Below are 9,266 nucleotides of genomic sequence, written 5' to 3'. Positions count from 1 at the left end.
CTGGTCATGTGCTGGTCCTAAGCAACTAGCTCCTGCTCAAGACCAGCTCATAACCAGCTCAGGACCAGCTTAAACCAGCTCATGATAAACTAAGGACCAGCTTAAACCAGCTGCCATGCCTCAAAACATACGTACCTAACAAGCATATGCTGTTTTATTTTTATTTTTTTTACAGGGATGGAACCCTGTTGGTATACATGTGTCAGCTAGGAAAGAACCAGAGAGAGGACACTCACGTATACTGGTGTCTGGCAGTTGAGCCTCTGTTCGATTTTTAAAATGGTGGTGGTGAGAATAGTGGAACAAAAATAAAGTAAATTCCAGTAACAATTCAGAGAAAGACTCCACAGCAGATGAAATGAATACATGCATGGCAAGCACACAGACCTAGCAAAACCCTGACCTTCTCTCATTCTTATCACCCACAGCTGAGTGGTGTCATCTTGATTATGCCTTTGTTAGTAAGTACTATCCCCACCGTGTACCTCATAGACCTAATGGGTGGTAGCTGTTCAAATAATGTATATGCTGCTGTATGAACAGGACAGCTTGGTAGTTACACCTGTTTAATACAGTCCCAAACATAATTCTAAATACTGACAGTTTAAATATTGCAAATGTTTTGAGGAAATTTAAAAAAAGAAAGTATTTATAAAAATGTGCAGATGACACTTACTTGAAGAGAGTGGAGGGCTGACAGAATCACTGGCTTCACTCACTCCCACTTTACCCACTATCCTGTAGCGGATCAGGTACTGCTTTCCAGATATCAATCCAGTCAGAGTAAAGTCTTCATCATCTGTGTCTATGACAAGCCACTGTTCCTCAGCTCCAGAATCTGCTTTCATCTGCTGGTACTCTACTCTATACTTCACTGTTTCTCCAGTCGGGGACTTCTGCAGTTTCAGGGACACAGTTTGGTCCAGAACATTCTTCACTACTGGTGTGGGCGGCTTGGACACTGGCTGGAACTGTGTATTTGTCAGAATCCCTTTTTCATACAGATAGATCGAGGAGCCTGGACTGGAGGAATCAGAGATTGCAGAAATAATGAAGCGCATTCTCTTTTTATCTTTATTGGCCTCTGAAAAACTTCTGAAGTGAGATACATTTTCTCTCATTTTTGAAGTGAGATCATGAGGGTTGAATGATTTTTGGACAGAAGATGTCAGGGTAAACTTGTTTACCTCATCTAACTCTTTAAAGGGGTCATATTTTAGAAACTCATTCAAGGTTGAAAGATATGGGTCTTTGTATTTAAGAGATGTGAAGGTCAAGCACACCACAACATCAATATCAGGATCAAGGAGGCTGAAGAGACTGTCTGAATCTTCAATTTGGATCCCCTTCAGTGTCTTGGTGTAAACACTCAAGAGGTGAAGTTGTAACTCTGTGTCATGTAACCACTGGTTAAGCATGCTAGCATTAAAAGGGGAGAGGTAGTGGATCTTCAGGATGTCTGCCAGTGACCTTTCCTCCATCCCTCCTCCTCGAATAGCAGGCAAGACTCTGGCCAGTACTTTCTGGAGCACCATCTTGTGAATGCTAAATGAACCCTGAAATGAGTCCAGCCTCTCTTTGATGTCACTGAAAAAATGTACCATTGGTCTTCTGGACAGGTCTTTACATCTCCTTTCTACTTCTCCCAGCTTCTCTATTACATCTTCAGTGTTGGAAATGAGTTGTGTGCTGATTTCTCTCACCAACTGAGCTGCTTTTGAATCCAGTAGAGAAAGAGGATAGAGCCATACTTTTATTGGCACTGCATTCTGTGGATTCTTCCTCAGCAGAGAGGGGAGCTTCTTGTACACCTCTAGGGCCTCTATGTACGTGGTAGGGTTCTGCTCAAGATGGACATCACCATGAAATGTGCAGGTGATTTTCTCAGCCTTTTTCTTATCCTCATCTTTCATTTCTACAGCTCCTTGTCCCTCAATGGAAAATCCAGGGATTTTCTTGACCATGACATTCAGTTCTCCCTCAATCTCCTGCCTGTTTTCATCTTCTACAAATGACCGATCAAACACCATGAAGGCCTGAGCTCCGTACAGAACAGCTGTGACCACATGAGTTGCAGTTTTCTGCTCAAATACCTGAGGGTAGATGAACTGGCCCAGCTGAGTCATAGTGAGTTGTTCGAATCTTGAGGTTTCACTGTGATGCATTGTTACTCTGGACTGTTGGTTTGAAGATTTAGTGTTCCGCAGGTACTTGGCAGATCCTCCCACCTCAACTAACCCTCCCAAAAAGCTGGCTTTCAGGGAAGCACTTACATCCAGGAGACTGGACTTGTCAGAGAGAGAGTCCGAGCTACTGAACTTTAAATCTGTCATGAGCTGTGGATGACTGTCCAGATCTTTACTCAGTGATTTCTGATCCCACAGAGTAACACCTGAAATGAGAAACAATTTTAACAGTTACGTATGAGGATTTGTATTTGTAAGAAAATTTTTAACTAATTTAATATTTGTGTGCTTCATTTTATTGTCTCAAATTGGCTATATAAGTACTTTTGGTAACACTTTATAATAACTTTAATTAGTAAGTTATTAACAAACAATGATTAATTAAACATTAGTTAATATATAGTCATTTAAATACAAATATGAGATAATATGCTTGTAAATGTTTGCTAATGTACTCATTGGACATTAGTTAATAATGTAATAAAGCAATCTCTCTTTAATAAAACACACCAGATTCAATTAATCAGACTCCAAGACCTGAAATGATTGTCAGACAAAGGTGAAATTCAAAATGTGCAGTGCTGGGGCTCCATTTACATTTATAGAGGTTACCGTGGAAACCGCTGTTCCATAAGCGCCACCTACTGACAGACAGTGGATTCACACTTTTATCCAGCCTGTCTGCTGTTTTTGTTTAGACCAGGGGGAAAAAAATTGTTGTAAATCTTAACTGGTTTCTGTAGCAGTTGAAATGCCTATAATGTATAATTTTTACTCATCATTTTCTATAAATAAATAAAATTGGGGGGGGGGGGGGGGAATTAAGGCTGATATGTGAGGTTTATCATTTTATAAAACAGTTTTTTGTCAAAACTTGAACATTTGAACATGTTACGTTGTCACCCAACCATTTTTTTTGTTAGTTTAAAATCTGTTGCTTTTTGACAACAGCTTTTTTTGTTACTGTGTGTTTATCAGTACTTTCTGAACATTTCCAGCATATTTAACAGTATAGTGATATGTTGGCGCTACGGCGGTCCGAAATTTTGAGTACTGGCTTGCGGTCCTTCCCCAATCTGCTCATGTTTGCATAATGATGCATTTAAAAGTTAATGACCAAATGTATCATTATAAAGTTCACAGTGTTGCTGCAGATGAAATAAAGCAAGGATAATATTAAATAAATAATTTTTCAACAGGTTAGATATTGATCATTTATCATGCAAACCCCTTTCTCTACCTGACTGTCGGTCTCGCATATCTGCCATGTTTGTAGTTTTTTAACACTTTTAATGTGTGTTAGCTGTTAAGGCTGATTTATACTTCTGCGTCGAAACTACGCCGTAGCTACGTCGTAGGTTGTGCGTAGCACTCTCTAGAAATGTAACAACGCGTCAATTCTACGCGGACCGCAAGTGCTGTAATTGGTCTGCTAGAACCCTTCCCTCCGTATGTATTTTAGTTTTTTGTGTGTTTTTTGCACTTCAATATATTTTAAATATTACACATTCTTATTTAAAATAAACAAAGCAAAGAACAAGTGTCTTATTTATTATACAACATATCATTATACTGTACATCACTTAGTTATCTGTGACAAACAATATTGTTCTGCCATGGTACAAGTCCTTGTGGAGACTGAAAGAGTGCCATCTTCTCCTGTTCCGTTGTCGTCTCCTTTTTTGTAGTTTTAAATAAATGATCTGTTCTTGCATCTTTATTTGCCGCCATCAAAGCTGATGCTTCTCCGACAAGCTGCTTCTTCTTCAGCTTTTGCCTTGATACTTTTGGTTACACCAGCAACATGCCCATGGACACTGCAGACTAGCGGTCTGCATCTGTAATTGCATGTCGACGCAGAAGTATAAAAGAAAACCGACGTGTAGCCTACAGCGTGGAGGCTACGGTGTAGGTCCGACACAGAAGTATAAATCAGCCTTTAGAGTGTGCACGGATCTGCACTTTGAATTTCTACCAGAAGCAGTAAACCATCCAGGTACCTTTGGAATACTCATTTCAACATACTACGATTTGGGACATACTAATTCTAATTTCGAATACTATTTAGGACGGATAGTATGCGAATTGGGACGCAGCACAAGTGATTTTTTTAGTGCTGGAAATCCATTTATCCTATGCTGAAACTTCCGCGTCATCATGGAGAGTGCATGTCACAGTTGCAGATGCCACGAATGCTTTGGAAAGAAGCAGAAATCGGCGGGGGTAGCGTTTTCCACACGTTTTAGGCACAACATATGAACGCCCCTTAGGAGCTTGTTTTTTCCAGGTGTGTCTGCTCCGCAGCAAGATTTTTATTTTTTTGAAACATTCACATTCAACATTTTACATTAGCCAGGGGGTGAAGACAAGGAGGACATAAAATTACATTGAAATGAAAGATTAATACACTTAACAGCTTTCTTGTTTATCAGATTATAAATAAATTTTAGGTATTATTCAACTTCTGACTTCAAAATTAAAGGTTTATAATCACAAAATTAAAGGTTTATAATCACCATACTTATATTTATGTATACTAAACTTTGCCAACAAAAGTAACAATATATATATATTTTGTAATTTTTTCTTGACAGGACAGTAGAGATATGACAGGAAGTGAGTGGGAGAGAGAGATGGGAGGTGGGAACGGGAAAGGTCCACAAGGCGGGATTCAATCTCAGGACACCCGAAGCACAACTGCGCCACATGTCAGCGCACTGCCCACATGACTATCGGCGCTGACAAAAGTAGCAAATTAATCAAATAATATTCCTTATGGAATGACATGCTCCGTAGAAAGATGAAAACATCTCAACTTTTCAGAATGCCGCAAGCGCACCGCAGGTCATGTGACAAGAATCAACCAATCAGCTTCATTCTTTCCGTAACAGCTAGGGATTGTTTTCGATACGATACCGATACTTTTAAAGGCCATTATCGTCAATACGATACTTTTAATTATGAAATGTATTAAATTACTAAGAGTAAAATGGGTAGTTATCCACTTAACTTTATATTTGAAACGCATTTTAACATTAAATACGCCTTAATTGCAACTTACTAAGTTATATTTTTGTTTACAAATGGTTAAAATATGTTTAGGTAAACATTTATATATAGTATATTTATAGTCGAAATCTGTCAGTAGGTTAGTTGTGTATAGGTTTATACTGTTTTGCTTCATTGTTGTATGTCTGTATTTATGTAGCACCGTGGTCCTGTGAGGCACAACATTTCGTTCCACTGTATGCCTCCACATGTAGCAGAATGACAATAAAGCTCAACTTGACTTGACTTGACTTTACTGTAGTGGTAACCATGGAAATCTACAAATACTATAGTTGAACTACGGTTGCTTTAGTAAAACCATGGCTCATTTTCATAAGGGACTGCCAGTGACAGGCTGTTGGACGCATAAAATGCAACCTTTTTATTCTGACAGTGTATGATTTATACTAACATTACAGAATAGAACATGATTAATATGAACTTTTAACGTTCAATTTAAATAAATGTAATTGCACAAATGTAGGCTACAATTTCAGTTCATTTATTGTGAAATAACTCAAACATACATGTTTTTCTGTCCTCTGATAAGAATTGTTCTGGACTGCGCTTCACAAAAGCATCAATGCTTTCTTATGATTCTTTTGGGAAACGCAGCCCTGTTGGCACTGTCAGCAGTGAGTGAACGCTCTCTGTGATTGATTAATTCTGTCTTGCAACATTTGCATGTGTTCAGATGAGCAGGAAAATAGTTCTATCCTACACAATTATTTGCTAACATAGGTTATTCATCCAATTCAATGCATATTGTACGAAATCTTTTTTTTTTTTTTTTTTGTTAAATAAACAAAGTCACTGGTAAATACAACACCTTAGTATCGATATTTTTTATTTGAGTATCAATCATTACTCAAATCAGTATTGATATATCGATTCTTCAGGATCGATACGCCATTGAAATGCCATCGAAACATTGAAAGCTCAGCCAAAATGGAGGAACAGCTGATCATCGCTGTACAGAGATACCCATTTTTAAATAAATTTAGTAGCAGAGCTACTGCAAGTGATTTTCAGTGCTGGAAATCCATTGATCCTTTCCTGAAACTTCTGTCGTCATGGAGAGCATAGGTCATGGTTGCTTAGCAACGGCAGAGCCACGGGTGTTAAAGAAGCCAAGCTAAAAAGCACATGTGTGAAAAGGTCTATGATCACCCTGCTCACATGTTAATTTTATCTAGCGTCATTCTTTCATCCATTACATTTAAAGAGCAATTTGTGATGTTTTATTAATTAGAAGTCAAGTCAGACTATTTATTATCCATTTAGTGAGAATGTGATTGTTGAAATATGTTTAATTAATATAATTATTAATGAAAATAATTTTTTGTGAAAAATTTAAATTAGTTGAAAAAAGGAAACAAAAAGCATTTTTAAGTAGGTAAAGCACCTGGAATGAAGGAATCTTTGCGGCAGTCATACAGCATGCCAGGAAACAGAGGTCTTCCTAGGGCTGCCATTTGAGTGGGTTCTGATTCCATGTCTGTAGTAGAAAAACAGCAAGAACAAAGAGAATGTTTTTAAAATTGTAATCTTTATAATAATTTTATCATTCTAAATGTAATATAATTCAGTGTAATCTAACTCTGTTTAAAAATCCAATTAATGTTATCCTAACATTACCTTTACTTTTTTGTACTTATTTCTCTGAAGGCACATTTCAAGACAAATAAAAAAAATCCACCAGCCATGAGCACGGCCAAGCACAAAATGTAAGACTACATAAAAAACACACAAACAAACTTTCCCTGTCATGCAAAGAAAGTGTTCTTATATATGCTTATGAAATTGTTCTTTTCTAGTGCAGTCCTCCTGTCACCTTCTGTGATCGATGCAAGAGTCTCAGAGAGGACAGCAGAAAATTGCAGTTGGAAAACAGGGACCTCAGAGAAAAAGTTAAGTAAAATATTTGAAAGTATAAAGTATTTAAAGTATATTTCAGTTAAATCATTTTTAAAGTATCTTATGTTTATTTAAAGGATTGGTCAGTAATTTTTGCCTTTCTTCCAAATAGTGTTACCAGGTGTTGTACAGAGGCTGGAGAGTCTGATGCAGTCAGAACTGCCTAAGCAAGGCCCCACTCCGTCTCTGGCCGAGTCAACTCCAGATGTTCCAAATGTGTCTGCATCAACAGACACAGATCCTGAGCAAGAACCAGTAAGGGCAAACATACATTCTGTATTTCAAGCCTCGTAGGCTGTTAAGGTGATATCAGAGATATCAGCGCTGTACATAATATGAACTACTAGGAATGTCCTGATCAGATTTTTTGTGGCCCTGATCTGATCCAACTCATTGAATATTGAGCATATATACATACATACTTGCATATACAGTATATAGGATACACACTCTATGTATACAGTAGGTAGTCAACCAGAATGCCTATTACCGCTGCGCAGGGCCGTAGCTGGGGTTTGCGGGGCCCCAGTGCAGGTTGTACCAGTGGACCCTGTTTGAAATTGTTTAATTTGTATGTTCGTTCTATTTATTTATTTGTGCTATTTGCACAATGTTTACGTTTTTTCAAGTTTATGGGTGTCCAGGTACAAAAACCGAATAATCAAATGAAAAACAGCACTGCATAGTCTTCACTGTAAAAAATTTAATATACAGTCAAACCAAAATTTATTCTGACACCTTCAACATTTCTCACATTATCACAGTTTATTTGCTATAGTTTAGAAAATGGTAATAAAATATGACAAGAACTCAGAGTTAAACTGTCAGAACAAATTCATCTTGATAATATGAGATAACTTTGATAGAAAGGTATGTAATGGATTACAATCAACCAAAAATTCAGAAAACTTTTAGAATGACAATATTTACACAACTATCAATACTTTGTTGGCCAAATACCAAGCAATGCTTAATTTAGTTCAGTCTGTGGTGTAAAAAGTTCTCATTAGCAATTAAAGAAAGAAACACGTAAGCAAAACATGGTCAGGTCAAAGTGTCTGAATAAGTTTTGGTCCAATTTTTTTTATCAATTTTACTGGTAGTCCACTGTATGAAGAAATTTTGGTTATAATATGTCATAGTTTACTTTATTTTGCTATACGCACTCAAATGAACTATAGTGTCCTGCACCCACTAGTAAAAAAATATCAAAAATTATATCTGGTGTCTGAATCATTTTTGGTTTGACTGTGGATTAATTCTTATTAAGACATAACCGACAGTTTTTTTCGAGGATACTCTCTCCAAGATGGGTATTTTGACAATTTTGTATGTATTTGTCGGTACAAGAGCAAGAAGAGGCAAATTTCAGTGTTCAAGCGCTTTGAGACCTGTCTCTCTGCGTGCGCACAGAACACCGCGCGCGGGTGCTGAATTGGGCTTTTTCACATCTTTTTCTGTTTGCATGTTTAAACTGCGATTTGTATTTGTTCGTTCATGTGCAGGAGACGCGAAGGAGAGCTCGGATCGTTGTTGCTGTCCGTGAGACACGGCTCTCTGCGTGTGCACCGAACACAGTACGCGAGTAGGCCTACTCACTTGAGTTTTTCCGCGTCTTGTGTTTGAATGCTTTAAACTCTTTTGAATGTTTAAATTGGCAAGGCTTAAAAACACATGCAAATGATAAGCTTTCGTGACGATGCGCACCAGTGGCCCATCTGCTGTCCTGAGCATCTTTTTGGCTGGCCTCAGCCAGTCGGTTGAGATCGCCGGGGGGGGGCCCCCTCAGCCGTGGGCCCCTATAATCGTCACCACCTTTCACCCCACTAGCGACAGCCCTGCCGCTGCACTTACCGCCGCGTCAATGCCGCAGTGGCAAATATAAATCAGTCACATATGAAACTCTTCGCGAAATCACCACCAGGTGGCGCAAAGAGACGATTGACACTGTTTGCTCAATAAAGTGGAAATGTGACATTTTTACTTGTGAATTAATATTAAAAATAATGAAATAAATGACAAAGCTAAATGCTTAATGTTTCAACTATTTGACTACTGTTAGAGTGCATTACATTTACATTTAATCATTTAGCAGACGCTTTTATCCAAAGCGAC

General features: G+C 38.0%; 1 protein-coding gene across 1 annotated transcript; it reads right to left on the bottom strand.

Annotated features, from left to right (window-relative positions):
- Window positions 1-512: 512 nt before the first annotated feature.
- Window positions 513-6,739, bottom strand: LOC107562030 (neoverrucotoxin subunit beta-like). Its single transcript, XM_016246596.1, has 3 exons — window positions 6,640-6,739; window positions 677-2,392; window positions 513-562 (listed from the first exon to the last, which is right to left on the bottom strand). The coding sequence occupies exons 1-3, from the start codon at window positions 6,728-6,730 to the stop codon at window positions 513-515; spliced, it is 1,857 nt and encodes a 618-aa protein (XP_016102082.1). The 5' UTR covers window positions 6,731-6,739.
- Between the last annotated feature and the right edge of the window lie 2,527 nt (window positions 6,740-9,266).

The sequence above is a fragment of the Sinocyclocheilus grahami genome, unplaced genomic scaffold (genome assembly GCF_001515645.1).
Source record: "Sinocyclocheilus grahami isolate Dianchi unplaced genomic scaffold, SAMN03320097.WGS_v1.1 scaffold803.1, whole genome shotgun sequence".
In the NCBI taxonomy this organism is placed as follows: domain Eukaryota; kingdom Metazoa; phylum Chordata; class Actinopteri; order Cypriniformes; family Cyprinidae; genus Sinocyclocheilus; species Sinocyclocheilus grahami.
This window is presented reverse-complemented; position numbering and strand designations above follow the sequence as displayed.

Coding starts and splice junctions, on each gene's coding strand:
- LOC107562030 (XM_016246596.1), bottom strand. CDS start 6,730: ATGGAATCAGAACCCACTCAAATGGCAGCCCTAGGAAGACCTCTGTTT. Junction 2,393..6,639: donor CAAAGATTCCTTCATTCCAG/GTGCTTTACCTA, acceptor TTCTCATTTCAG/GTGTTACTCTGTGGGATCAG. Junction 563..676: donor CAGCCCTCCACTCTCTTCAA/GTAAGTGTCATC, acceptor TGTATTAAACAG/GTGTAACTACCAAGCTGTCC.